Source organism: Drosophila gunungcola, unplaced genomic scaffold, assembly GCF_025200985.1.
Source record: "Drosophila gunungcola strain Sukarami unplaced genomic scaffold, Dgunungcola_SK_2 000001F, whole genome shotgun sequence".
NCBI lineage: Eukaryota > Metazoa > Arthropoda > Insecta > Diptera > Drosophilidae > Drosophila > Drosophila gunungcola.
In genome coordinates this window covers 12,085,392-12,109,947 of record NW_026453197.1, presented here as the reverse complement: position 1 = coordinate 12,109,947, position 24,556 = coordinate 12,085,392, and the positions used below count along the sequence as shown (strand labels likewise).

Below are 24,556 nucleotides of genomic sequence, written 5' to 3'. Positions count from 1 at the left end.
TTGATTTGAAAACTATGTAAAATCATCTTATTAAACATAATGAAAATTATTTTTTTAATCCCGTTTAAAAAGATAATAAATCTTTATATAGATCTTTGGTAAGACAAAAATTTGGCAGCTTGTGACTTTTTTTAAAAGTGTAAGTGACCTTTCAAGTAAACTTGGAACCATAAGCTCATATGTCATCACTATGTTAGCCTGCAAAAAGTATGGTTATATTCTCAACAAACGTAGGTACATATTTAAGAAACATATATTTTCAAAAACTCTTTCTAGTCTTATAATTACACCTAAGAATTCAAAAGGTAGAATTTTAAATACTAAAACCAAGTTAATTTACAAAAAAGTATAATCTTTAAAAGATACTTTGGATATTTTAAGCTAACATTCATGACGCTGAAGAATGTGTCTTCCAAGAGTTTTTCTTTGCTTAAAGGCACTAGGACAATGGGGGCACTGGAAAGACCTTTCTTTACTATGCACGAGCTTGTGTTCTCTTAGGATGGTCCCGAGACGAAAGGACTTGGAGCACTGGGAACACTTAAACGGACGTTCGCCCGAGTGAATGCGAATGTGTTCTTTGAGATGCTGCTTTAAGGTGAAGGCAGTTGAACAGTGGGGACACTTATAGGGTCGTTCACCCGTGTGAGATCGAAAATGGTTTTTGAGGTGAAATTTTCTGGTAAAGGTTTTCGAGCACTTGGAGCACTTGTGGGGCCGTTCCCCTACATGTGTGCGAATGTGTCGTTGAAGATCTGAGGATTTAATAAAGTTTTTGCCGCACTGGGAACACTTGAAGGGACGTTCGCCAGTGTGAGTCCTTTCGTGCGATTGCAGAGTGGACTGCTGCGCAAAGGACTTTGAGCAGTGGGAACACTCGTAGGGTTTTTCTGCGTTGTGGCTTTTAATGTGCGCATCCAGAGAGGCCTTTAAGTTAAAGTTCTTTGAACAGTAATGGCAAGGAAATGACTGCCCATCCAAATGGGTCCTCATGTGGCTTATCCAGGCGCCCCTTCGCTGGTATCTCTTCGAGCACTCTCGACATTCAAATGTAACCACCTTAGTGTCGACTTTCATATTGGGTTTAACATTATCGTCATCGCCGTCATCATTATCATCATCATCATTATCATCCAAGTCCTCGTCTTGGGCGGTAGCTTCATTCCAGTTGTCTTTATCTGCCGAAAACTCCCAATCCTCTTCTTCGAGCAACGCGCATAGTGCCTCCTCAATACCTTCATCCCGGACCTGACAGTAAAACTGGTGGCTCCTCTCGCAGGTTTGTCTTAAAGCAAATGCATTCTTGGCATCCTCCAAGCACGCCGGACAGATGGTTTCCGGAAAGCGATCTCCTCGTCTGACTTCAAAGTCGGTACATAGCTCGATCATCTCGGCGATTGAAACTCTGGTCTTTCGTCTGGCATCAAATATGTTCACCAAGTCCTCGGATCTTCCCAGGCAAACACGACATATTGGCTCCATGTCTCTAAGCGCAATGATTATTATTCGAAACAAATCACAGAAATACGCGTACTAATCTGCTCTTCTGTTGTTTTGTATACAAAGTGTCAAAAACCTCCTATTAAAAGATTGTTTATTTAGTGGACGTTTCACTAGTCACCCTGTGTTGTGCTCAATCGATATTCAATCGGTATCGTATTTGAATTATTTAAACGAATTATTTATCAATATTAATAATACGTTTATTTAGTAGTTTATTTTTAGTAATAATACGTTTAATCAAGACTGAATGAATGAAAAAATATAAACAACATTTTCTTATTAACAGGCTTAAAAATATTACTCTTATTGTAACCATTCAGGAAAATTATACAATTTTTTTTGTAATACAATAATTTGCTATATCATCGATTTGATGAACGTGCAGTCATACCTATGTGGAAAGAATTTTTTCCTTGTGGGTATGAAAGTGCTTCTTAAGACTCCACTTGGTGGCAAACAATTTTGGGCACAGGGAACACCCCAAACTCTCCTCCGTGTGAGTGCGTATGTGGCGTTTCAAATCGTTCTTATAGGCAAAAGACTTGGAGCACAGGGAGCAATCGAATCGTTCTCCGGAGTGAGCCCGCATGTGCAGGCCCAGATTGGACTGTTGCGAAAAGGTCTTGGGGCAGTAGGGACACTCGAAAGGTCTTTCTCCCGTGTGACAACGAATGTGTCTTTGAAGATTGCACTGCTGCGTGAAGGACATCGCGCATTCGGAGCATTTGTAGGGCCGCTCGCCCTTGTGAGTCCTTACATGCGACGTCAAAGATGTCCGGTCCGAAAATGTTTTCGGGCAATGGTCACAGCTGTACGGTCGTTCGCCAGTGTGGATCCTGGTGTGTCTCTTAAGGTCGTAGGCCGTCAGAAAGGACTTCGGGCAGTGGCAGCACTTGTGCGGTCTCCTGTGGGTCAGGATGTGCTCCTTCAGAAGCGATTCTTCTGGAAAATATTTGAGGCATTGACCACAGCTGTGCGGTTGCTTCTTATGAGTCTGGCCGTGCGACTCCAGAGCAGTTTGTGTTGCAAAAACCCTCTCGCAAAGGTCGCATTTGAAGGGTTTCTTGTAAAACCGCCTATTTTTCTTTAAATCTGATGGAGACAAACAAGACTTTGGGACTTTTGGCTGCTCAACTGTCATCGGGCAGATCTCTTCCTCAAATAGGTCATCTTCAATAGGCTCGTTTTTCACTTGACAGGTTGGTGGATCAATAATACTGGACGATTCTTCTTTGATCAACTCATCGTCGATTGGCTCGTTCTTTATTTCAACATTATACGGCTGGATCCTGTCCATAATTGACTCCTCCCAATAGGTTTTTTCTATTTTCACTTGGACAGGGGTTTGCTCGTCACCATTTGATTCATCCCTCTCGCAGTCTTGTATTTTGCAAACTTCCTCCTCCAGTAATTCACCCTCAAGGACCTCATTCTTCACCGGGTAGTCTGAAATTTCAAGGACTTCATCTCGTAGATCCTCTTCAGGAAGCTTTTCCTCGTCGTGGAATTCTGTGATTTCGATGACTTCTTTTCCAATATGGAGCGGATCATTGCTCTCACAGGCTTGACTTATCCCAAAGGATTTCCGCGCATTTTCCAGGCACATAAAGCAAATGGTTTCAGGAAGTGAATCTCCTTGTCTAATTTCTATGCCAGTATAGTGGGAAACCACATCCACAATGGGAAATCCCACTTCTGCCGTTCCATCGAATATGTTTATCATGGATCTTCGTCTAAGACTGCAAATCCTACACACTGTCATCTTGCCTTAAATTTTGTTAATAGAACTATGTACATATGTAATTTAAAAAAAATCAGCAAAAATCACCTATTGTTTTGTTTACAATTTTAACAGCTGAGAAAAGCTAGATGTGCCCTGGTCACCCTGTAATAAGCTGAAAGTGTTGTAAGCTAAGTGTAATCGATATTTATATTTTATCGGTTTCATCGAGGCAAAATATTCAATTACCTTATATTTTATTCGACTTTTCACTTAAACTAATGAAGTTACTTGTAAGGTTAAAACTTATTAACTTTTTGTGTTGATGACTCCCTTCGTTTGACTTTAATTCCAATGTAATGGGAAACCACATCCTCTTCTGGCGTTTCATCGAATATGTTTGTCAAATATCCTGTACTCAGATTGCAAATGCGACACACAGGCTTTATTGCCTAAAAACTGAATATATAAAACTTAACAAAAATAGTAAACAGTCTAATAATGCTCACCTAGTTCTTTTGTTTACAATTTAATAGTGGCAAAAGTGCACTAGCTACCCTATGTTTAGTGCTGTTAATCGCATAAACAAACTGTTATTTATTTCGATACATTGGACCAATCGATTTTGGAGTTCATTTTTACGTGCAAAGGAATCTAAAAAATAAATGGCCTCCAATCCGAATCCTCCTCTAGAGAATTCCGTCCTACGAAGCAAGATTCGAGAATATGCTCGGGACCAGCGTCTAGAGTGCCGCATAAAGGCAAAGGACTCTTTGCGTATCGGTTTAGGACAGGTTAAGAAGGAAGTGGCTGCATTGGAAAGCTTGGACACCAAGGACGTTCTTGGACTGGCGGGCAGGATTAAGCGACGCAAGCATGCCACCTCCGAGGATCTGTGCCGCCTTTCCCTGGCCTTTCTACAGGGCAACGACAACATCAACGCATTTGCTGCCATTCCTGGCGCCATTCAGGTCCTGGTTAAAGAACTTACCGGTATGCATTTGATCCCGTTGAATTTATATTGTTTACTTATGAAAGAATGTTTATAGGACCCCACATTCAGCGGCAGATCGATGCCGTCGAGTGTCTGTGTAATCTTTCCCTGGGCGATGCCCATGTCTCCGAGAAGATCGCCAGTTTGGCGGGAAGCTACATGGTCACGTATTTGGATGGCAAGGAGGAGCGCCTTAAGCGCAGCTGCCTGTGGACTCTGTCCAACATTCTGGCTACCTGTGACAAAGCTGGCAGGATATTGCTGCAAATGCAACTTGTGCCCAAATGTTGGAGATTGTACAGCGATCCCAATGGTTGCCAAGAGGACGCAGGCATATGTCTCTTTCTGGTGGTCACCCATTGCCTGCACCATGTGAGCGCCGAAGATCGTAGCTACATTGCAAAAACTATGCACGATATAAACCCCCAGGAATCCGGCAGCGAGTACTTTATGTACATAATACACCAACTGGACATTGTTGGACAGGATCATGAACTAGGTGCGTCACAAGCCGAATGCCTGTTGCACTTTTTTGAGAACACCCTATCCTCTCCAGTAGAAAGTTTTAACATTATTTACGGAGTACGTGTAATGGCCAATCTGGTGGCCATAGGTAACCCAAAACTAATAGGAGGACTGGCAGACCCGCAGAATTTTATAAAAGCCCTAAATCAGCTTTTTGCTTTGCGAGACTCCCAACTCAACATGGACTTGATGCGGTTGCTCAGGAATTACTTGCATTTAAACATTTTGGACTCCAACCTGCTATTAGATAACTTGCAGATATACGCATAGGATATGATTAAGGACAAGTCTTGCAAATCTCTTTATTGGTCTGAAAATACCTATAAATTTCAAGCCACTGGCTTTGAGTCTTTGTAAAAGTGAAACGAACATGTTTACGGTTATGCTGGTAAAAAACAAAATAAAATAAATTAATTTAAATAATAAACAAATAAAATGTGACAAGAACAGAGACGCAAAGTGGCGGACGAGATTATTAAGTCGAAGAACATATACAGCCACAATGCATCAAAACAGTTTTTTGTTAAACTTAGATGTCATCTTCGAAGAGGGCGATTATGTGACGCCGCTTGGCTTCGTCGTCAGCGTTCAGTTCGTTGCCCCTGTGGGCATTGTGGTTGTGGTTCTCCAGGTCGGAGACCGAGTCAAATACTAAATTGCAGTGCCCGCAACGCGCTGAGAATATGGGGGCTTGTCCCTGGGAGCTAACCGTTCCGGGAGAGACTACAGCCCGTTGCAGTTTCTCCAGGAACGTAGCCCGCTCCTGGTGCTTGTCCAATCCAATTCCCAAGCCCAGCGATGGGACTGCGGCCACTCCGCGAATGGGAATGGGTTTCTTCACCGTGGGTGTGCACTGCGAGTTCCGGCTCTCTGAGCGCGCAATGGCGTACAGGAGATTATTCTCCTCTGTGATCGGAGTTGTCGTGCCGCTCACAAAGTCAAACAAGGCAAAGGGCTGTTCCTCCACCGGACGGATTTCGGGAATCTCTGCGGGAATGGTCGCCTCAGCCGTCTTCTCGCCATTGGAGAGCTTAACCTGGTTAAGCTTCTCGGCCAGAAGCGAGTCTATGGAATGTTCTTGCAGCCAGGTGCAAGTTTTGTGCAGGGCGAATATCATGCGGCGGATAAACTCGTGCGGTGAAACCATCTTTTGCCGCCTAATCTCCAGCAGTTTGGTCACCTCGGCGACAAACGTGACGAACTGGTACTCGACGCAGTTGTCTAGATGCGACTGCTGCGAATCCTCGAACATGAAGCGCTTGGAGCAGGCCGGACACTTGCGCTCCTTCCACATGGGCTCCGGTATGTTTACCTTGATGTCACGCAGTTGCAGCTGGTCCTGCTCCATGGGATCGTCTTCCTCGAAGTTGGTCTCGCTGTAGTTGTAGCAGTTCTTATGCTTGCGCAGCAGGGCGGCCTCCTCGTTGTCGTCGCTGGAACTGACCACCGCATAGTCATCCTCCTCGTCCTCGTTTTGTCCACTGCCCGAGGGCATTTCCGCATCCCGGGAATGTCTTGACAAGGTATTGTGATGGTGCTGCTGCTTGTTGAACAGTACGTTGAGGTACTGAATCCTCTGCTCAGAACTGACGTCCAGTTGGGGAGCCGTCTGGTTTAGCAGCCTTTTGTGCACCTTGTCCTTGGAGGCCTCCACCTTGGAGCTATTATTCAACAGCAGATTGTGCACGGGTCGCTGCTCCACATAGCGCAGATCCTCTGCCGTGAAGAGGGCACTCTCCTTGTCCATCTTGTTCGCATCAGAGATGTTGACCCTCTTCTGCTGGTAGAGCTCGGCCAGCTTCAGACTCAGGGCATTCTTGATGCACTGCTCCCGGAATGTGACGGCGTGCTTGAGATACGAAACGCATGGAGCACATATGTGGCGCGGCAGGCCGTCATCCGCCGAATTCTACGTGAAGTGGGAGAACTGTATATCTTGATACCAGACAAGGAAAACACTCACTTTCAGGCCTGTCGTCTCCTCGAGCATTATGTTTATAGGCTTCTGCCAGTTAAGGAACTCGTTTGTGGAGCCGTGCAAGTAAGTGGGAATCTTGGCAAAAATCTCATAGTCTGCGGGGCTGCTGCAGATGCGGCAGATATTGCCCCACGTCGTCATACTAATTTTAAACTTTAAACTTAATGCTAATGACGGAAAAAACAAATAATTTCAATTTATGACGCCGGCAAGTGTGGCTCTTCCGAAGAAGGTCCAAAATTCCACAGTCCAACCCCGTTAACAATAGAGTTGCTAGGCCATCTTTTTGATAGCTACATTTTATAAGTAACGTATAGCTAAAGTTTCTTTAATTAAAGAAAAACATATTGTTCTGAGAAGAAAACATGTATCCATTTTGAAAAAAAATAAATATTCATATTTTCACGTATGTATATTTAACAAACTAAATAACTAATAATAAAAACAGTTAGTAGCTATCAAACTTAGGTATTATTTTTAAAAAACGAGCTAGCAGCACTAAATTACAGTTCTTGTTGATTTTAAGTTCCACTTGCGCTGGCCACACTGAACTTTATATTTTGGGAATTGCATAAACAAACCTCGTTATCAGAATAAAACCTATAAAATGTCGTTTAATATAATGCAAAAACTCACACTACAGTGCCTGAAGGCGGATCAGCCACTAATGAGTAAGGATTTGTCCTCAATGGGTGATAGAATCTAATGGCTTTCGATTCCAGCCACTGTGCGCAATGCCAGTAAGAAAACCGGTGGCAGTACGCGCAACAAGAAGGGTCATGCCCGGCCAAAACATCGAGGATGGCGCGTCCAGGATGGACACCATGTCTCCGAGGGCACCATATTGGCCACCCAGCTCACCACGCGATTCCACCCGGGACTGAATGTGAGTCGCGTATAGAGGAGTTGGATTTGCTCTAATATCCCTTTCTATAATTTTCATGTTAGGTGGGCTTTGGTCGCAATGGAACCCTCTTCGCCATGGAGCACGGCAAGGTTTATGTGACCTGCGAGCCGATCGATCCCAACTGGGATCACACCTGGATCCAGAGAAACTACGCCGGCCGCCAGGACCAAACCATCTATAAGAAGTTTTTTAATGTTATACCCGAAAATCAACATCAGCGATTTCGGCTAGTTGAAGAGATCTAAGTTGTTAAATATTAAATTATAACAAATTTGAAATCGAACAAAACGTAGTGGGGTTCTAAACCTATTTTTTGAATGCTTAACAGCGCGTCCATTTAGTGATGTTTTCAACCATTTCACGTGTGCTTATCCGGTTATGACACCAATTTTCATTTGGGACATCTGTATAATGCAACGCAGTGCAAGAGACAAAATATAATAACCATGCTGTCATATAGCTCCCATGAAAACAATACAAATATAAAAAAAAAACTATTTTGTTTATGTAAATTTTCTATTTTGTAATTTTTTTAAAAATTCTTTTTGACTTATTAATAATTTGACAGTTCAGTTAATTCGTTTTCGAGTTATTTTGCCAACACAAGGTTACTTTTTAAATGAATTTTGGGTGCTGGTTAAAAAAAATAGTCACAGTTGACTTCTATTTTAAAAAGCTTTAGTGACCGTATTAAGAATGGGTATAATATTTTTTATTTTGGGAATATTTCCGAAAAGCCAAGATCTTCCAGCTTTTTTAAAGTTTCGTAGTTTTTATGTATTTTTAATCAATATATAACCCTTATCAAAAATTATACAATAGATCTAATAAGAGCGCTGTAAATGATATGTATTATATTTTCTGACGCTTAAAAAATCGTAAGAATAATAAATTTATAAGTATTCAAATCAATGTGCTGAACGCACCCAATAAATAGCTATGATTTGTAAAGTGGTTTGAGCCCGCACTAATGACATATTTAGGTACATTTCTGAAGCTCAACTGGGGTCACACTGGCTGAAGCGCAGCCAACTTCGCTTCTTTCTTTCCAAAAATTTTAAAGATGGTGAGTGGACGTCGGTAAATATGGTGCACTTAAAATGTGGTTTGTGGGCAGGTAAACGATGCAAGATGAAAGAAAAGTAGGTGGCCCAGTTCGCCTGCCCACCGACTGCAATGAGAAAGTGAGCAAAAACGGCTAGAGCGAATGCCGCACGTAAACATAACCTCCAGCACGTGTGTGCAGAAATGGTAAATGAAAACACGTTTCTGTTCTGTTTTGCAGTCGAATATCAAGCGGAAGAAGACCAGGAAGCTGCGTGGTCATGTGAGCCACGGTCACGGCCGTATCGGCAAGCACCGCAAGCATCCCGGAGGTCGCGGTAACGCTGGTGGCATGCACCACCACCGCATTAACTTCGACAAATACCATCCTGGTTACTTCGGCAAGGTCGGCATGAGGAACTTCCATCTGCGCCGCCAGCACAAGTTCAGGCCCGAGATCAACCTGGATAAGCTCTGGTCTCTCGTCGGAGCCGAGAAGTTCGCCGAGTTGGAGAAGGAGAAGAGCACCAAGGCTCCCGTCATCGACTTGGTTAAATTCGTAAGTTCTTTTGCTAAATTTGGCACCCCGTTTTGTGCTGCTGCTGCTGCTTTGAATATGAAGAGACACCCAAGGCGATGGGCGGACAGAATGCGACCGTACAATTGCTCTCCCCGTGTAGAGAAAAGCCTTTCAGATCAAAGTCAGCCAGCAGAAACAATGGATGCAGTGCTTTCCCCCTCCTGTGACCCATATTTAAAACAAATTTCATTCCACAGGGCTACTACAAGCTGCTGGGCCGTGGTCATCTGCCCGCCCGCCCCGTCATCGTGAAGGCCAAGTACTTCTCCAAGAAGGCTGAGGACAAGATCAAGAAGGCCGGTGGTGTGTGCTTGCTGAGCGCCTAAGTTAAGGTAAGATTGTGTTCTAAGCAAGTTTGTTTTTCTTTATATAAAATAAAAGTTTTACCTCTTCAAATGCCTAATTGCTTGTGTTTCTCTTGCAGATTCCTCTTCTACAGAAAAAAGGCACGTGGACTACATTCGACCATCAAAAATGTATTTGTTTTTAAATAAATTTAAAAGAAAACAAGTATCTGCTATTCCCAAAAAATGTTCTGTTTATTGAAGGCTTTTGGGCGTAATTTGTTTTATTCTTTTACCGAATTTTAAGCAGATACCTTAATAATAATCAAAGCAATAGCTAATTATAATTAAAAAAGAATACATGGAAAATGCCCTGAAAAAAGGAATTTGGATGTCTGAAATCTTGAAATATTAAATTTCTCCGTTTCCTATAAAACCAGTAGAACTTCAAGCTACTGTAGTAAACATATTGTATATTTTAGCTACAAAAACAAAGTTACTGTAGTATGTTTACCATTGGTTGGAGGCGATTTAAAGATCCGCTTTCATATAATGTAATTTGATTTTTTAAATATAAATATCTAAAAAATAAATAGTTTTGATTAAGAAATGAAATTGGTACATTTTAATATTTGTAAAAAAAAAATATCGTTCAAGATGATTTTATTATTACCACAAGTTATATTGTTTATCCCCTAGTTTGTAGATAACTAAAAATTCAAAAAGGGTATAAACTCGTCGGTGAAAGTCAAAGGGGCTACAATGAGCGCATTCCTTTTTTAGCACGATTTTTTCAGCAAACTTTTTTTGCCTAACCAACGGCGGTCACATTTGCAACCAGAAAGCTCGCGGAAAAATTCGGAAGCGGAAAAATACTATTCGCAACGATTAGGTAGAACAGGCGGAAGAATATTACGTGTAGGTCAAGGCCGAATGTTTACAGTCAACCCTTATCGGTGTCCTGGCTTTGGGGGATGCGACGACCTTGGGTCAAGGACATGACCGAATAAGAGGCAATGAAAACAGGAAGTGGGAGGATGCCACAGTGGGCGGGGGAGGTTCCAGTTCAAATGGTAACTAATTATGACCTCTGTGTTACAGCCGCGACATTGCCCACCTACCCTGCACTATTACATAACTGAGAGGGAATCCACTGCGCTGCGATGGCCCACAAAGTACTGCGAAAGGTGACGCACTGCATCTTCGACATGGACGGATTGCTGCTGGGTGAGTGCTCGCCCGCTTCAGCCTGCCTTATATGTTAACTGTTTGCCGAACAGACACCGAACGACTCTATACGGTGGCCACGGAAATGATCCTCGAGCCCTACGGCAAGGCCTATCCATTTGAGGTGAAGGAACGTGTAATGGGCCTCCAGACGGAGCCGCTTTCCAGGTTCATGGTCGAGCACTTCGAACTGCCCATTTCGTGGGAGGAGTACGCCCGGCAGCAGCGAGCCAACGCAGAGAAACTGATGCGGAACGCCCAGTTGATGCCAGGTACTAATCCCCGTTCTCGCTTTGCCGTCACGTTTCAGACACGGAGCGGATATACGAGGAGGTCACCCGGCAAATAGCCGCCTCCTTCGGCCGCCCCTATCCGGAGGCTGTGCGATTCCGGGTCATGGGTACCACGGAGCAGCGCTCGGCGGAGATAGCCATCACCGAGTGCCAATTGCCCATCTCGCGGACAGACTTTCTCAAGCGATACACGCAGCTATGCCACGAGCGGCTCCACAATGTTCCCCTGCTGGAAGGTTAGCACTACGACACCAGAACATAAAAGAGGCTTTTTTCCCTATAAATATTACCGCATTTCCTATCATATTTTATTCCACTACCCAAATCAAGTTATTAATCGAAAATTTCCGCCCATTTTAGGTGCTGAGCGCCTGCTGCGTCACCTGCACGCCAGCAAGGTGCCATTTTGTCTGGCCACCAGTTCCGGTGCCGACATGGTCGAGCTGAAAACCAACCAGCATCGGGAGCTGTTCGGCCTGTTCGACCACAAGGTGTGCGGCTCTACGGATAAAGAGGTGGCCAACGGAAAGCCTGCTCCGGACATTTTCTTGGTGGCCGCCTCCAGGTTTGGAGTGTCACCGGCAGCCGCCGACTGCCTGGTCTTCGAGGACTCTCCGAATGGCGTGACGGCAGCGAATAGTGCCGGAATGCAGGTGGTCATGGTGCCGGATCCACGGCTGTCCGAGGAGAAAACCTCCCATGCCACACAGGTGCTGGGGTCCCTGGCAGACTTTAAGCCAGAGCAGTTCGGACTGCCCCCGTTCAGGGAATAAAATTGAGCTTAATTTTTTGTAGCCTGGCGACGCTATAATTGGAATTTGATGTACCTACCAAGCAAACGTTTTTAAGATTAATGTGTTACTTAATATACACGTATTTGTGCATATAGTTTTTGGTTTATTGCTTCAATTTAGATTAGTTCTGTTGCTAATTTCCAACTGCCTCCAGGTTTTTGTGTATGTCGGGAGCTTCCTGGTTGGCCAGGGATAGTGAAACCTCCTTGCCGTTGTCTGGTGGAGAACAGAATGAAGATAGGTAGCATATATTTCTTGATCTACTCACCATATCGGGCATAAAGTCGTGGCTTGACGCCGGAGCATTCGCGCACCAGGATCGGCAGGTCGGGATTGTTTTTCTTTAGATTCGGATAGAATCTCTGTACGTACTCTCTGTAAAGCAATATTGTGGGGGGTAAATTATATAATTGAAATGGGGTAAACGGCGATTTATCACCTGGCTCCCTTGGAAGCATCTCCGCTTCCAAGTATGATCCGCAACTCCTTTAGTTTTGGAGTAAAGCTGGCCAGCCTGGAAAGAGTAATACGCATTTTGGGCAAAACTGCTGCGGTGTTGAAATGATAAAAAATGAACTGATCGTAAATGTCGTTACTGTATAGGGTTGTCAAATATCCTTTGATATTGAAATCATTATATATTGGTATTATTGTTTTTTTAAAAAAGGTTAAATAAATCATTTCTTGATTACAAGTTTTGATCTAGTAAATGCTCAAGTTCATAGAGTTCAAAAAATGTTTTTGTTATAAACCCCTTTTAATTTTAAAAGGTTAAACATTGCAAAATTAATTGTCTTTTAATAAACTGTCCGTTTTAAACTATTTTTTAAAATTAACTAATGTTTAGCAAAGACCCCAACCTCATGAACTACACCAAAACCATAGACTCAAACCATGGTGATTGACATAGATTAAACCAGGGCTGCACAAATGTAGTGCACATTACTATATCGATTAGTATCGATATTTTTCACAGATCTCAGTAATCATCTTCCACCTCTAGCTGTTTTTAGTAAATACATTGAACTATTTTTTTGATAAGAGTGAGTTTTATTTGAATTTCAGCAGATATGGCGTCCGTACATTGTCAACTGTGGATGGGAAGCGTGAGTAGCAGCCTGCATTACCCAAGATACATGATCATTAAATTGCGGGAACGACAATTTCAGCTGGAGTCCTACATGACGGAGAACTTCATCATTGCCGCGTTCCGGAAAATGGGCGAGGATCCTACCACGGTGCGCCTGATGCGCAACAAATACACCGGCGAACCGGCCGGGTACTGTTTCGTCAACTTCATATCCGACGACCATGCGCTGGACGCGATGCACAAGCTGAATGGTAAGACCATTCCCGGCACCAATCCCATCGTGCGATTCCGGCTCAACTCGGCCAGCAATTCGTACAAGCTGCCCGGAAACGAACGCGAATTCAGCGTTTGGGTGGGCGATCTCAGCTCGGATGTGGACGACTACCAGCTGTACAAGGTCTTCTCCAGCAAGTTCACCTCGATCAAGACGGCCAAGGTGATCCTGGACAGCCTGGGCTTCTCGAAGGGCTACGGCTTCGTGCGGTTCGGCATCGAGGATGAGCAGAAGTCGGCGCTGTACGACATGAACGGCTTTATTGGACTGGGCAGCAAGCCCATAAAGATCTGCAATGCTGTGCCCAAGCCAAAGTCTGAGTTGGGCACTGCTTTGGGAGAGGGAAGCACCAACTATGGATATGGTGGCTCCGGGAGCAGTGCATCCACCGGAGGAACGGATTATTCGCAGTATTACGACCCTACCAGCACCTATTGGCAGGGATACCAGGCCTGGCAAGGCTACTACGAGCAGGCGGGGCCCTCGATCACAGATGCGGCTGCCTACTACCAGCAGGCAATGTCGCAGTCGCACTCCAATCCGCAGACCCTCGCACAACACGCCGAAGCATGGAGTGCCCAGCGCAGCGCCCAGTATGAGCAGCAGCAGCAAATCGCCTCTGCCGCCAACGGAGCTGAAGAGGAGTACGGCCTCGTGGAACACAAATTTGTCCTGGACACCGACAAACTCAATCGCGAGGCCATCGATGCGGATCGCCGTCTGTACGACGCTTTGGAGAGCTCCAAGTGGCTGCCCATCGAGCAGCTGGAGGTCTTTTAGGCCACTGATCTGAAGTGTACCTACTATAATATAGCTTAGTTAGTATCGGAAAATAAAAAGCCTCTCTTAGCATTAATCCTTTTAATCTATGTTCACCCTGGGCAAGTCAATTATGTTTTTACAATAATCTGCACAAATGTTGCACATGATTTGCAAAAATTTCTTTAATATAATTTGTTTTGTTTACGTTGTAACAATTCTGCTTTAAATTAATAATATTCCATTTTTATAATTTAAAAACAAGAAGAGAAAAGAGAATATCGTAAGAGACGGACAAGCAGCGATAATCTCTGCCAAACATCGATAGAAACGATATCTTGAAAACATCGATTGCCGATGTTGGCTGTCGATGTGTCACCACCTCTACGCTTAACCACCTCTTGTGAGAAAAAGAATAAATAATTTCGGATAAATTCGAGAATTGCTGCTGAATCATGAAGCGAGCCCGCCAGCCGAAGGCCCTACAGGCCCTGCTCGATTTCGACCTGGGCGAAAGTTCCTCGGACAGCGATTTCCTTCCGGACATCGACAACTGCTCGGACGGATCAAAGGACGAGAGCGATGGCGACGCCAGCAGCGACGCGAGCAGCAGCTCTGATTCTGGGTCGGATTCGGATGCGGAGAGCGAGGACTCGACGCTGCAGCTGCGCCAGTTGCTGGCCGAAACGGAGCCACCGCCGCTGGAGAACGGCATCAACGGAGTGGACCACGGAGGAGCACCTGCCCCGGCTCGACCCCCGCTCCAGCTGTCTAGTGCTCCGGCCAAGCGGATGTGCTGTGTCTGCCTGGGCGAGCGCAGCGACGACGTCAACGAGATTGTGGAGTGTGACTCCTGCGGCGTCTCGGTGCACGAGGGATGCTATGGCGTCAGTGACAACGTGAGCATCTCCAGCACCAACTCCACCTGCTCCACGGAACCGTGGTTCTGCGAGGCCTGCCGAGCCGGAGTCTCGGAGCCCGACTGCGAGCTGTGCCCAAACAAGGGGGGCATCTACAAGGAGACGGACGTGGGCAAGTGGGTGCACCTCATCTGCGCCCTCTACGTGCCCGGCGTGGCCTTTGGCGAGGTGGAGCAGCTGTCCTCGGTGACGCTGTTCGAGATGCAGTACAGCAAGTGGGGCGCCAAGGTGTGCTCCCTCTGCGAGAACGCCCTGTTCGCCCGATCCGGAGTTTGCATTGGCTGCGATGCGGGCATGTGCAAGACCTACTTCCACGTGACCTGCGCCCAGGTGGCCGGCTTCCTCATCGAGGCCCACCACGAGGACGACGCTGCCGATCCGTTCTACGCCCACTGCAAGGTTCACTCCGAAAAGGAAATGATCAAGAAGCGACGGCGCAACTATCATACCCTGCGGCTCAACATGATGCAGAGGGCCAGGGAAAAGGAGGCGACTTCTGGCGATTCCGAAACCTCGGTCCCGCATCCGAATCCCGCCCAGGCGCGTATTCAGCGCAAGCTTCTCAAAATCCAGCACAAGTATGCCCGGCACAAGGAGCTCAAGCCGACGCCGTGGGTGCCGACTCAGAAAATGTCTCGTCTTCTAACCACCTCGGCCTCCGCCTGTCGTCGCCTGCTGGCCAAGGCGGAGATCATGTCCGTGGATGTGCAGCATCTGGAGCAGCGTGAGGCGCATATCAACGCACTGACAGACATCCGGAAAAAGTGGCACATTGCGCCAGCCTTTAGTGTTGAGTTCACTGCCTACTACATGGACCGCATCGTTCGCATGGAGGACTTTCGCGAACAGCAGCGGCAACTCATCTCGCACAACGCCGTCCTGTCCAAGGATCAGGACGTACTTAGGGCTCAGTACGACTCGGCTTTGGAGGAGCGCAAGACAGTGAAGACCACCAAGGATTCCCTGTTAGCCAGCATAAAGAGTGTGCACGCAGCTCTGGCTCAAATTGCACCCAATATGACTTTACCAAGCGTGGAGCTGATAGCCCGCCCACTGCCAGAGGCGCCGCCCAAGACGAGCACGCCCACTCCGCCCCAGCGACCCATCTCGGTGCCCACAGCAGCTGCCTTGAAAATGGGCGTGGGCTTCCCGTTGGGCCACCTGGGTCCGCCTGGTAGTAAACTGGACTCCTCGCGCATGCTCAGCACTCAAGCGAAACAGGGAAAGCTCAGCAGTTCATCGACTGCCGTGGATGCGGCCCATTCGGTGGCTTGCGGCATATGCAAGCGGAGCAAGGATCAGCACCTGTTGGTCAAGTGCGACACCTGCAACCTGCACTACCATTTGGGTTGCCTTAATCCGCCGCTAACGCGTCCGCCAAAAAAATCCAAGCAGTATGGCTGGCAGTGCTCGGAGTGCTGCGACAAGTCGGACGGTTCGGATGCAGTCACAGAAATCTCCTCGGGACCAAGAAAGTCCCGCACTCGATTCAACAAAGATGGCCACCTGGTCTATGTGGATCGATATTCGCTGGACGATGTGCCAGTTGCTGCTGCCATTAGTCCTCCCAAAGAGGTGCCGGCCAAGCGAGCTCTGAACAAATCCCTACCGGCAAGTGCACCAGAAGACATTGAGGATCTGACCAAGTCGCCGAAACGTTCCAAACTCCAGTCGCCATACAAAACACCTACTAATGGTGAGTTAGATGCGAAGTATTCGGCTTTGCACTATACTTGCAAAGAAAATATAGCTTAATTTTGAGTATTTTGTTTTAGTTTCTAAACATAATTTATCTGTGAATTTTTTACTTTGAAAGTATTACCAGAATTTAATGATGTTGGTTCAATGTGCTTGCGAATTTTAAAAAATTGATGATTAATACGGGTTTATTTAATGTTATAATTTCTGTACAATTGGATTTATTTGGGATGTACTACAAATTAATGGAAAACAAAAAAAAATGGATTGTAGTAAAAATGATATGGTACTAAACGATGCAAGATATGAATGTTTGTGTGTTTTTGACTAAGAAATTTAGCCAAAACTTGGTGAGTACCATGGGTATTCTGTAGTTTTTGTATTAGTTAGTTACTTATTTTAAATCGAAAAACTAATTTCACGGATATTTTTTTTTGCCAGTTCCTACTGTTAACGCTGCTCCTACTACTACTGCGCCTGCGTTGCCCAAGCCCAATGCTAGCTCCATAAACCTTTCCGGCTGCGAGGACTCCATAGACGACTCTTGCGGAAAACTATCCCGCAAGGGAAAGCGCAAGGACAAGCACAAGAACAAGCACAACCTGTCGTCGGACACAGAGAAGTCCATTGGCAAGGAGCACAAGCGGAAGAGGAAAAAGCGGGCACATCTCGACGAGTCGTCGGGTCACCTGGACAACGTGGCCAACTCCTCGGGCAGCACCATCAAGATCATTTTCAAGGCATTGCGATTGCCAGGCGAGGATGCGCCAGAATCTCAGTACTTTTATGTGCCGGCCAATGCGGTGCGCTCCGTGGACGAAGCCTCGCGTCCCACCTCCGTCGAAACGGTCGAGGACAGTGTCCAGGGTGCGGAGCAGGCATTGGCCCCCATTGTGCTGCCGGCAGCGACACCGCAAAAGGTGCGGGAGCCCAAGGAGGTCCCTGTCACTCCTGCTGCCGCCATTGCTATCGCTACACCCTCGCCCAAACGAAAGGTCAGCCCCCGAAAGACAACTCCCAGGAAGCCGCGCGTGGGACGTCCGCGAGTGTCCAACACCAAGCCGAATGTGGAGATCAGCTGCTGTGTGTGCAGCCAGACGGGCAAGCCAAACCAGGTGGTGACCTGCGACGAGTGCCAGCGGCACTACCACTTCGCCTGCCTGGATCCGCCGCTCAAGAAGTCGCCCAAAATACGCGGCTACTCCTGGCACTGCGCCGACTGCGATCCCACGGACGAGGATGCACTGCCCAAGAAATAGAATGTAACACTATTTTTATTTAGTCTAGGATTTTTACCATTTTGAGACAAAATATCTTGATAGCCCTTGCGATATTTACAAAAGATAAAGTTGAACATAACACAAAATAATTATACATCTTAAATATAAAAAAATTAAACTTCTAGAAATATTGGAAAATTACAAAATTTGTTCTATATGATTGGCGGGCCCTGCTGCAAAATTGATTTATTTTTTTTAAGGTACAATAATAAAGCTGTTTGAAATTTATGATTCAATCTGTTTGCCCATGGCAATTATAATTTAATTTTTTAGAAACAGTTAAATTTAAGTTGAAAATCCCTTTAAAAACTAATATTTAATGGCTTGTTTAAACAAAATTTATTAAATTTTATCGATAATTATTGTTTTTAGAATCTTTTGAAATAGCTTAACAGCCATTGTACAGAGCCACAGGGTGATTAGAGCAATAAAAAACAAAACAAACCAAGCAATCTGCGTAATTTAAATAAGGCAATTGCATTTGTAAATGAAAACATATGAAAACTTAAGATAATTTCAGTAAAATGGAAGAAATATGCCGAGTTTGCTTGAACAGGGCCGAAATCATGGTAAATATTTATCAGGGGACGCAGGAGTTTGGCATATCGATTGCGGGTATGATTACGGAGTCCACCGGCTTTCCCGTGGAAAAAAAGGACTCAATGCCCAAACTCATTTGCCTGCCTTGCCGGGAGGATGCACAAAATGCATTCGATATCAAGAGAACTTACGAGAGGAGCCATAACTTCTTCTGTCAACTGGAGGAGGAGCGCACGGCGAAGGCTCTTTACAGCCAGGCTAAGGAGCCGGATCAGGATCAAGAACAGGGTGGTGATTTGGAGCTCCCCTTCAAGTGCCCACATTGCCCAAAGAGATGCAGACTGAAAAGCAACCTAACGAAGCACATAAGACTCCATTCGGACGAAAGACCCTACAAGTGCGACCAGTGCCAGAAGTCCTTCAAGGATAGCAGTGTCCTGCAGAGGCACAACCGCATCCATTCGGGCGAGCGTCCCTTCAAGTGCACCGAATGCCCCAAATCCTTCTCTTACTCCGGATCCCTGAGGGATCACCTGCTGGTCCACTCCGGCGAACGTCCCCACAAGTGTCCGCACTGCTCGACGTCCTTCAGATGGCTGAAGCTCCTCACCATCCACCTGCGCAGTCACTCCGGTGAACGCCCCTTCAAATGCTCCCAATGCTCCAAGGCCTTTGCAGCCCGATCCACGCTTCAAACCCACTTGCGAACCCACACGGGAAAGCAGCCCTTTGAGTGTCCTCTGTGCCAGAGGTCCTTCAGCATCAAGCAGAGCCTGCGGTCGCACATGAAAACGCATGAAGATTAAACTATAGGGTCGGAATGTTTGCCTGTTTTGAGCACCATAAAAACCATACATTCCATTGTTAAACCATGTTTCCTTTTTTATTTACTATCTTGTTTATATGAAATGAAAGCAACCTTAAATTGTTAAATATATAAGTACCTGTTGATTGTACAAAATGAAATTAATTAGTTTTAAGTAAACTGCTTTCTTTATAGAATCTGTAAATTTAAAGGCTAGTTAAACCATTTTTACATTTATATGTAAGTTTTACAATCTATTTTTTCAAGAGAAAGTTTAGAATTATTACTATTATCCTTATATTTTTATGGGATACAGTTTAGCATTTTTAATTAATCAGCACAATGAAGTTCTTTCCAGAAAATCCCATCTGCGAGATCACATTCCCACCCACACGGGAGAACGACTATTTAAATAGTAACAGTAAAATAACATAAACTGAAAACATTCAAAATTTTAATTTTAATTACCTTTAATTTTGAAGCATTTCTTATAATTACTATAACGGTTCCTCTACCGAGACAGCTTATATATTAATAACAATAACTTAAAACGTTAAAAATCGAATTGAATTGGATTCAAAATGTATTAAAATTTATGCATGTAGACATACTAATCATTCTCCCCTTTAAACCTAAGCAAACAAACGAATTAAAACATGGTAACATATTTATTTACAAAAATTAAGTTAATTACGCTAAAAATTAGCTCCAAAACCAGCTGAATATTAAAGTTCTTCAAGTGGAATGAGATTCTTTTCCTTAGTTGTAATATTGCGTTTGAGTTTCCCAGATGCTGTATTTCGGTGGTGACTTTGGATGTGCTTGACACGATAGTCGCCTCTCGTGAAAGATTGTGGGCAATGGGGACATCTATACGGCGTTTCCCCCGTGTGAATGCGTTTGTGGAGTCGAAGAGTTTGGCTGTTTGCAAAAGTGTCGTCACAGTAAGTACATTTTAGACGTGGTCTGTCAGAGTGGGTAAGTGTGTGAGCTTTAAGAATTTTATCATTTGCGAACGATCTTGGGCAGTGCTCACACTTAAAAGTTTGTTCGGAAGAGTTTACGGGTTTTTCAATTGTATGAACAAGTAATATGTGACTTGTCAATGATTCTATTCCATTGAAGCTCTCTGAGCAATCTGAACATGCGTATTTTTTTTGCCTTTTATGTATCAGAATGTGCTTCCTGAGTGTTCTTGCGTTTTTTAATGTCTTCAAGCACTGGCTACACTTACGGGCCTCCTTTTTAGGATCGATAGTTTCATTATTGTGCCTTCGAATGTGGTCCTTGAGGGGATCCAATTGCGCATAAGTTTTGGGGCATAGGCTGCACTTGTAGGGTCTTTCGCCAGTGTGTGAACGCATGTGTTTTTTTAGAACGGAGTTGTGGGTAAAATACTTGTGGCATATCGAACACTCATAGGGACGTTCTCCAGTGTGAGTTCGCGTGTGTTCCCTAAGTTGCGCTTGATTTCGAAAGTTCTTTGGACAATAAGAGCAGAAAAACAATTTTTCAATCGTGTGAACACGAAGGTGTCTTTTATAGTTTGATATGATGCTAAAAGACTTGGGGCAGTGGGGACACTTCTGCAGTTGCTCAAAGTGATTTTTCAAGTGGGCTTCAAGGTCACGTTTGCGCTTGCAAACCTTTGGACAGTGAGGACATTCGAACGAAGTAAAATCTCCGTTGTGATCCTCGCTGCCATTTTCATCTTTATCATTGTCTTCAAATATATCCACTTCAATATGGCTAAATGGATCGATTTCAGTGTCTGACAGCTTGCAGACTTCTTCCTCAAATAAGGCGTTATGGGTGTGGATGTGGTCTAGGAGGGCATCTTGGTTGTCAAAGGACGCAGAGCAGTGGGTGCACTTGAAAAGTGCCTCCTTCTCCTCTGTGCGGGCTTGGACGAAGACTCTACTATTTTTCCGGACTTTTGATCCCTTCTTACAGTGAGTCTGGATATGCATCTGAAGATTGGCAGGTTGTATAAAGGACTTGTCACACTGGGAGCACTTGTAGGGACGTTCTCCGGTGTGAGTTCGATCGTGATTGACAAGATGGGTTTTTTGTATAAAAGTCTTTGGACACTTGAGACACTTAAAAGGTCGTTCCCCAGTGTGAATTCGAACGTGCGATTGAAGGTTGGAACTGTTGAGAAAAGATTTGGAACACTGCAGACATTGGTACGATCGTTCCCCAGTGTGGGTCTGCATGTGGCTCCGGTGTTGTGCTAAAGTACGAAAAGACTTGGAGCAGTGGGCACATTTGTACTTTTCTTCCTTCGTGTGATCAGGTGTGTGGAGATTAAGGAAATATTTGCTCCGAAATCTCTTGGGACACAGAGTACATTTGAACGGAAGTGCATCTTTGAGTGGACCATCTTTATCAATATCTTCGCTTTTCTCATTTTTCACTTGGCAATTGTATTGCTCTATTTCGGTGTCTGGTGTCTTTGAGACGTCCTCCACCGGGAAATCTTCTTCCAATGGCTCGTTCTTCACGTGGCAAACGAATTGATTATCGTCACAATTTGATCCTTCCGTATCGTAGTGCTGAACTTGTTCCTCCTGAAAATCCTCTTCAATAATTTCCTCCTTGACTTGGCAGACGAAGTGTTGGCTACTTTCATAGGTTTCCCTTATCCTGAATGCGTTTTGCGCATCCTGTAGGCAAGGTGGACAAATGGACTCTGAAAGTGAGTCGCCCTTTTCAACGGGAAAGCCTGTGGATTCCCAAATCATATCCGCTATGGAAATCCCGAGGTCCTGGGTTTCACTAAATATATTCACCATGTTTCGGTACTTTCGCAAACAAACTCTGCATTTTTCCTTCATTTTTGCTAAAATCAAAAAGATTGTGTCAATAGAAATAGCAATGTTTGGGATAATAAGAATTCTTACATTTCTTTTGTTTATTATTTAAAATATTTTATAATAATTTTGCACAGATATTTTGTTTACCTCCTCGGTCATTTGTTAACAGTAATGTCTGCACTACAAAAAGTGCTGTTAGGCGCAGGAACACATGTTGCGCTATCGAAAACCTATCGATTCAAGGCTTATCGACCTAACAAAAACAAGGAAATCATAAGCTGGGTACACTGTTTCATGCACCCTACACCGGGCGTTACATTTTTTATTTTATGCACAATTTATATTAGATATTAATATTTTATATATTAAGAATATACATCAATCAAAGATTTCTTAACAATATTAAGAATTAATCTAAACTACACTTATACTTATTTTGCACTTCCTTTCTTTCGGTGTACTCTTGTTGCATATTCGTAGAGTGAAGCGCATAGTATAGCGACCAAGTCGCATCATACTCTAATCCAGCGGCTGCTGGAAAAACGGCCACGTAAAAAAAGTATTTTAACTGACGCAAATACTTGGCGTTCTTAAACGAATCGAACTGGTTGAGAATAAACAAAGGCCATTAGAATATGCCACAGCGCCAAGCGACGCATCAGTTGGAGTTGATATGTGACGTGAAGCAGTGGAAATAGATCGGGACCCTCACAATTGACCATGGACGAAAAGCTCAAATATTCGCTGCTGCGCGGGGAACTGGTTGACACGCAGAGTATTTGGACCAGGTGGGTTTCTCTACCACAAGCATCTCTCCAATATGCCCATTTTCACTACTGTTCCTCCTTCGATTCTTTGCAGGCACGAGAAGCGCGTGTGGTTCATCACACTGATAACGGGCACCTGCATGCTCTACTCCACACGCACCACCATGCCCCTCCTTGTGCCGGCCGTGGCATCTGCTCAAAAGTGGAGTAAAACTGACTCTGGCACAGTGCTCAGCTCCTTCTTCTGGGGCTACACCCTGACGCAGGTGGTGGGTGGCTACTTCAGCGACCGCTTTGGAGGACAGCGGGTCATCCTGGCCGCCGCCATCGGCTGGTCGCTCATCACATTCCTGATGCCGACGATCATCTGGTCGGCGGGCTCCATCAAGAGCTATGCCATTCCCTTCATCGTAGCCATTCGGATTCTTAATGGCGCACTCCAGGGCGTCCACTTCCCCAGCATGATCAGCCTGACGAGTCAGGTGAGCAGTTAAATGATAGCGATTCAAACAAACTATAATCTAATCCCCTGTAGAACCTCTGCCCCAATGAAAGGAGCAGCTTCTTTGGCTTGCTCACAGCTGGCTCAGCTTTGGGCACTCTACTCACCGGCATCATGGGCTCGTTCCTGCTGGAATACTTTGGCTGGTCGTACGTCTTCCGGGTGATTGGACTGATGGGCATTGCCTGGGCGCTGGTCCTGCGCTACTATGCAATGGCCGGGGAGCGCAATAGGATCATAAACATTGCCACGCCCTCGCGTCTGTGCGCAAACAAAAGTCCGACGGAGACAACGGCCGTGCCCTGGCTGCGCTACTTCAGCCGACTGTCCTTCTGGGCCTGCGTGCTGACCCACGCCTGCGAGATGAACTGCTTCTTTGTGCTGCTCTCGTGGCTGCCTACATACTTCCACGACGGTTTTCCGCACGCCAAGGGCTGGGTGGTCAACATGATACCGTGGCTGGCCCTCCCGCCGTGCACCCTTTTCGCCAAGTACTTGACCACCAGGTTGCTGGCCCGCGAGTGGCAGACGACGACGGTGCGAAAGTTTATCCAGAGCTGCTGCTTCGCCGCCCAGAACTTGGCCCTGTTCGTGATGAGCCGCACCTCGGACTTCCACACTGCCCTCATCTGTATGACCATCATCATAGGCGGCACGGGCTTCCACAACAACGCGGTGACGGTGAATCCCCAGGATCTGGCTCCCCTACACTCGGGCAGTGTCTTTGGCCTGATGAACACTGTGGGCGCGATTCCCGGCTTCTTGGGTGTCTATCTGGCCGGACACATTCTGGAGCTCACGCAGAGTTGGCCGATGGTGTTCAGCGCGGCGGCTGGCATCAATCTTGTCGGCTGGATTATATTCATGGTCTTCGGTTCGGCGGAGGCCATTGTTTAACATTCTCTTGCACACTTTCCTCAGTTGAAATTAATTTATTTATTTACATATGTGTGTGTATATTGGAGTGGGTCGATTTAAACCATGCATGGACGAATTTTGATCCATTTTCTTTTCTTAGTCTTAAATATTCAATTACTTTTATTTCTTGTTTACAACTGACGATCGATAACTTTTCTCGGGAAATGTTAAAGCCAAAAATATGTAGTATCATGGATACCATATGACATTATGATGTTTAGCCATTAAATCGATTCACTCTATATATATTAATGTATATATTTAAGGCCGTAGTTTTAAGTAGAGAAATCTTTCTGCTCCTAGCGTGGTAAATTATAATTGTTTAATCCATCAAGCTA

General features: G+C 45.2%; 12 protein-coding genes across 18 annotated transcripts; 8 read left to right on the top strand and 4 right to left on the bottom strand.

Moving 5' to 3' along the window:
• Positions 1-239: 239 nt before the first annotated feature.
• LOC128263499 (zinc finger protein 135-like) lies at positions 240-3,373 on the bottom strand. The gene is made up of 2 exons (XM_052998579.1): positions 1,907-3,373; positions 240-1,533 (listed from the first exon to the last, which is right to left on the bottom strand). The coding sequence occupies exons 1-2, from the start codon at positions 3,263-3,265 to the stop codon at positions 382-384; spliced, it is 2,511 nt and encodes an 836-aa protein (XP_052854539.1). The 5' UTR covers positions 3,266-3,373; the 3' UTR covers positions 240-381.
• A 397-nt stretch (positions 3,374-3,770) lies between these two features.
• Positions 3,771-5,075, top strand: LOC128263221 (uncharacterized). The gene is made up of 2 exons (XM_052998053.1): positions 3,771-4,216; positions 4,273-5,075. The coding sequence occupies exons 1-2, from the start codon at positions 3,889-3,891 to the stop codon at positions 5,010-5,012; spliced, it is 1,068 nt and encodes a 355-aa protein (XP_052854013.1). The 5' UTR covers positions 3,771-3,888; the 3' UTR covers positions 5,013-5,075.
• On the bottom strand, positions 5,020-6,971 carry LOC128263210 (uncharacterized). The gene is made up of 2 exons (XM_052998040.1): positions 6,706-6,971; positions 5,020-6,651 (listed from the first exon to the last, which is right to left on the bottom strand). The coding sequence occupies exons 1-2, from the start codon at positions 6,859-6,861 to the stop codon at positions 5,272-5,274; spliced, it is 1,536 nt and encodes a 511-aa protein (XP_052854000.1). The 5' UTR covers positions 6,862-6,971; the 3' UTR covers positions 5,020-5,271.
• Positions 6,972-7,246: 275 nt separating this feature from the next.
• LOC128263237 (39S ribosomal protein L27, mitochondrial) lies at positions 7,247-7,915 on the top strand. Its single transcript, XM_052998125.1, has 3 exons — positions 7,247-7,391; positions 7,443-7,606; positions 7,669-7,915. The coding sequence occupies exons 1-3, from the start codon at positions 7,328-7,330 to the stop codon at positions 7,870-7,872; spliced, it is 432 nt and encodes a 143-aa protein (XP_052854085.1). The 5' UTR covers positions 7,247-7,327; the 3' UTR covers positions 7,873-7,915.
• A 952-nt stretch (positions 7,916-8,867) lies between these two features.
• Positions 8,868-9,758, top strand: LOC128263235 (60S ribosomal protein L27a). The gene is made up of 3 exons (XM_052998123.1): positions 8,868-9,230; positions 9,449-9,583; positions 9,676-9,758. The coding sequence occupies exons 1-2, from the start codon at positions 8,883-8,885 to the stop codon at positions 9,575-9,577; spliced, it is 477 nt and encodes a 158-aa protein (XP_052854083.1). The 5' UTR covers positions 8,868-8,882; the 3' UTR covers positions 9,578-9,583; positions 9,676-9,758.
• A 552-nt stretch (positions 9,759-10,310) lies between these two features.
• On the top strand, positions 10,311-11,943 carry LOC128263230 (probable pseudouridine-5'-phosphatase). 6 transcript variants are annotated; one of them, XM_052998113.1, is made up of 4 exons: positions 10,311-10,453; positions 10,637-10,762; positions 11,073-11,291; positions 11,416-11,943. In XM_052998113.1, the coding sequence occupies exons 2-4, from the start codon at positions 10,699-10,701 to the stop codon at positions 11,826-11,828; spliced, it is 696 nt and encodes a 231-aa protein (XP_052854073.1). In that variant the 5' UTR covers positions 10,311-10,453; positions 10,637-10,698; the 3' UTR covers positions 11,829-11,943. The 6 variants fall into 6 exon arrangements, with proteins under 6 accessions (XP_052854073.1, XP_052854072.1, XP_052854076.1 ...); XM_052998112.1 differs by lacking the exon at positions 11,073-11,291 and adding an exon at positions 10,816-11,034; XM_052998116.1 differs by having other exon boundaries at positions 10,339-10,427.
• LOC128263236 (uncharacterized) lies at positions 11,906-12,460 on the bottom strand. The gene is made up of 3 exons (XM_052998124.1): positions 12,289-12,460; positions 12,118-12,224; positions 11,906-12,065 (listed from the first exon to the last, which is right to left on the bottom strand). Exons 1-3 carry the CDS (start codon positions 12,381-12,383, stop codon positions 11,983-11,985), a joined length of 285 nt encoding a protein of 94 aa, XP_052854084.1. The 5' UTR covers positions 12,384-12,460; the 3' UTR covers positions 11,906-11,982.
• A 354-nt stretch (positions 12,461-12,814) lies between these two features.
• Positions 12,815-14,069, top strand: LOC128263226 (tRNA selenocysteine 1-associated protein 1). Its single transcript, XM_052998108.1, has 2 exons — positions 12,815-12,955; positions 13,019-14,069. Exons 1-2 carry the CDS (start codon positions 12,920-12,922, stop codon positions 13,991-13,993), a joined length of 1,011 nt encoding a protein of 336 aa, XP_052854068.1. The 5' UTR covers positions 12,815-12,919; the 3' UTR covers positions 13,994-14,069.
• Positions 14,070-14,182: 113 nt separating this feature from the next.
• On the top strand, positions 14,183-18,016 carry LOC128263201 (PHD finger protein 14). The gene is made up of 2 exons (XM_052998029.1): positions 14,183-16,588; positions 17,032-18,016. Exons 1-2 carry the CDS (start codon positions 14,428-14,430, stop codon positions 17,847-17,849), a joined length of 2,979 nt encoding a protein of 992 aa, XP_052853989.1. The 5' UTR covers positions 14,183-14,427; the 3' UTR covers positions 17,850-18,016.
• A 274-nt stretch (positions 18,017-18,290) lies between these two features.
• Positions 18,291-19,376, top strand: LOC128263228 (zinc finger protein 20). Its single transcript, XM_052998110.1, has 2 exons — positions 18,291-18,327; positions 18,391-19,376. The coding sequence occupies exon 2, from the start codon at positions 18,395-18,397 to the stop codon at positions 19,214-19,216; it is 822 nt and encodes a 273-aa protein (XP_052854070.1). The 5' UTR covers positions 18,291-18,327; positions 18,391-18,394; the 3' UTR covers positions 19,217-19,376.
• A 488-nt stretch (positions 19,377-19,864) lies between these two features.
• Positions 19,865-22,229, bottom strand: LOC128263206 (zinc finger protein Xfin-like). Of its 2 annotated transcripts, none has more exons than XM_052998035.1 (2): positions 22,179-22,229; positions 19,865-22,057 (listed from the first exon to the last, which is right to left on the bottom strand). In XM_052998035.1, exon 2 carries the CDS (start codon positions 22,050-22,052, stop codon positions 19,941-19,943), a length of 2,112 nt encoding a protein of 703 aa, XP_052853995.1. In that variant the 5' UTR covers positions 22,053-22,057; positions 22,179-22,229; the 3' UTR covers positions 19,865-19,940. The 2 variants fall into 2 exon arrangements, with proteins under 2 accessions (XP_052853995.1, XP_052853996.1); XM_052998036.1 differs by lacking the exon at positions 22,179-22,229 and adding an exon at positions 22,119-22,137.
• Positions 22,230-22,519: 290 nt separating this feature from the next.
• On the top strand, positions 22,520-24,552 carry LOC128263219 (solute carrier family 17 member 9). The gene is made up of 3 exons (XM_052998050.1): positions 22,520-22,819; positions 22,893-23,280; positions 23,334-24,552. The coding sequence occupies exons 1-3, from the start codon at positions 22,752-22,754 to the stop codon at positions 24,195-24,197; spliced, it is 1,320 nt and encodes a 439-aa protein (XP_052854010.1). The 5' UTR covers positions 22,520-22,751; the 3' UTR covers positions 24,198-24,552.
• The last annotated feature ends 4 nt before the right edge of the window (positions 24,553-24,556 follow it).

Bases quoted from the DNA above. Each gene is read 5' to 3' on its own strand.
- LOC128263499 (XM_052998579.1), bottom strand. From the start codon at position 3,265: ATGACAGTGTGTAGGATTTGCAGTCTTAGACGAAGATCCATGATAAAC. The intron at 1,534-1,906 runs CTTTCCACATAG...AGAGCAGATTAG, and splicing joins ATACCCACAAGGAAAAAATT to TACGCGTATTTCTGTGATTT.
- LOC128263221 (XM_052998053.1), top strand. From the start codon at position 3,889: ATGGCCTCCAATCCGAATCCTCCTCTAGAGAATTCCGTCCTACGAAGC. The intron at 4,217-4,272 runs GTATGCATTTGA...GAATGTTTATAG, and splicing joins CCTGGTTAAAGAACTTACCG to GACCCCACATTCAGCGGCAG.
- LOC128263210 (XM_052998040.1), bottom strand. From the start codon at position 6,861: ATGACGACGTGGGGCAATATCTGCCGCATCTGCAGCAGCCCCGCAGAC. The intron at 6,652-6,705 runs GTGAGTGTTTTC...CACTTCACGTAG, and splicing joins AGGAGACGACAGGCCTGAAA to AATTCGGCGGATGACGGCCT.
- LOC128263237 (XM_052998125.1), top strand. From the start codon at position 7,328: ATGTCGTTTAATATAATGCAAAAACTCACACTACAGTGCCTGAAGGCG. The intron at 7,392-7,442 runs GTAAGGATTTGT...TTTCGATTCCAG, and splicing joins GGCGGATCAGCCACTAATGA to CCACTGTGCGCAATGCCAGT. The intron at 7,607-7,668 runs GTGAGTCGCGTA...TTTTCATGTTAG, and splicing joins GATTCCACCCGGGACTGAAT to GTGGGCTTTGGTCGCAATGG.
- LOC128263235 (XM_052998123.1), top strand. From the start codon at position 8,883: ATGAAAACACGTTTCTGTTCTGTTTTGCAGTCGAATATCAAGCGGAAG. The intron at 9,231-9,448 runs GTAAGTTCTTTT...TTCATTCCACAG, and splicing joins TCATCGACTTGGTTAAATTC to GGCTACTACAAGCTGCTGGG.
- LOC128263230 (XM_052998113.1), top strand. From the start codon at position 10,699: ATGGCCCACAAAGTACTGCGAAAGGTGACGCACTGCATCTTCGACATG. The intron at 10,763-11,072 runs GTGAGTGCTCGC...GTCACGTTTCAG, and splicing joins CATGGACGGATTGCTGCTGG to ACACGGAGCGGATATACGAG. The intron at 11,292-11,415 runs GTTAGCACTACG...CGCCCATTTTAG, and splicing joins CAATGTTCCCCTGCTGGAAG to GTGCTGAGCGCCTGCTGCGT.
- LOC128263236 (XM_052998124.1), bottom strand. From the start codon at position 12,383: ATGCGTATTACTCTTTCCAGGCTGGCCAGCTTTACTCCAAAACTAAAG. The intron at 12,225-12,288 runs GTGATAAATCGC...ATTGCTTTACAG, and splicing joins GATGCTTCCAAGGGAGCCAG to AGAGTACGTACAGAGATTCT. The intron at 12,066-12,117 runs GTGAGTAGATCA...GTTCTCCACCAG, and splicing joins ACGACTTTATGCCCGATATG to ACAACGGCAAGGAGGTTTCA.
- LOC128263226 (XM_052998108.1), top strand. From the start codon at position 12,920: ATGGCGTCCGTACATTGTCAACTGTGGATGGGAAGC. The intron at 12,956-13,018 runs GTGAGTAGCAGC...CGACAATTTCAG, and splicing joins GTCAACTGTGGATGGGAAGC to CTGGAGTCCTACATGACGGA.
- LOC128263201 (XM_052998029.1), top strand. From the start codon at position 14,428: ATGAAGCGAGCCCGCCAGCCGAAGGCCCTACAGGCCCTGCTCGATTTC. The intron at 16,589-17,031 runs GTGAGTTAGATG...TTTTTTTGCCAG, and splicing joins ATACAAAACACCTACTAATG to TTCCTACTGTTAACGCTGCT.
- LOC128263228 (XM_052998110.1), top strand. From the start codon at position 18,395: ATGGAAGAAATATGCCGAGTTTGCTTGAACAGGGCCGAAATCATGGTA.
- LOC128263206 (XM_052998035.1), bottom strand. From the start codon at position 22,052: ATGAAGGAAAAATGCAGAGTTTGTTTGCGAAAGTACCGAAACATGGTG.
- LOC128263219 (XM_052998050.1), top strand. From the start codon at position 22,752: ATGGACGAAAAGCTCAAATATTCGCTGCTGCGCGGGGAACTGGTTGAC. The intron at 22,820-22,892 runs GTGGGTTTCTCT...GATTCTTTGCAG, and splicing joins ACGCAGAGTATTTGGACCAG to GCACGAGAAGCGCGTGTGGT. The intron at 23,281-23,333 runs GTGAGCAGTTAA...AATCCCCTGTAG, and splicing joins TGATCAGCCTGACGAGTCAG to AACCTCTGCCCCAATGAAAG.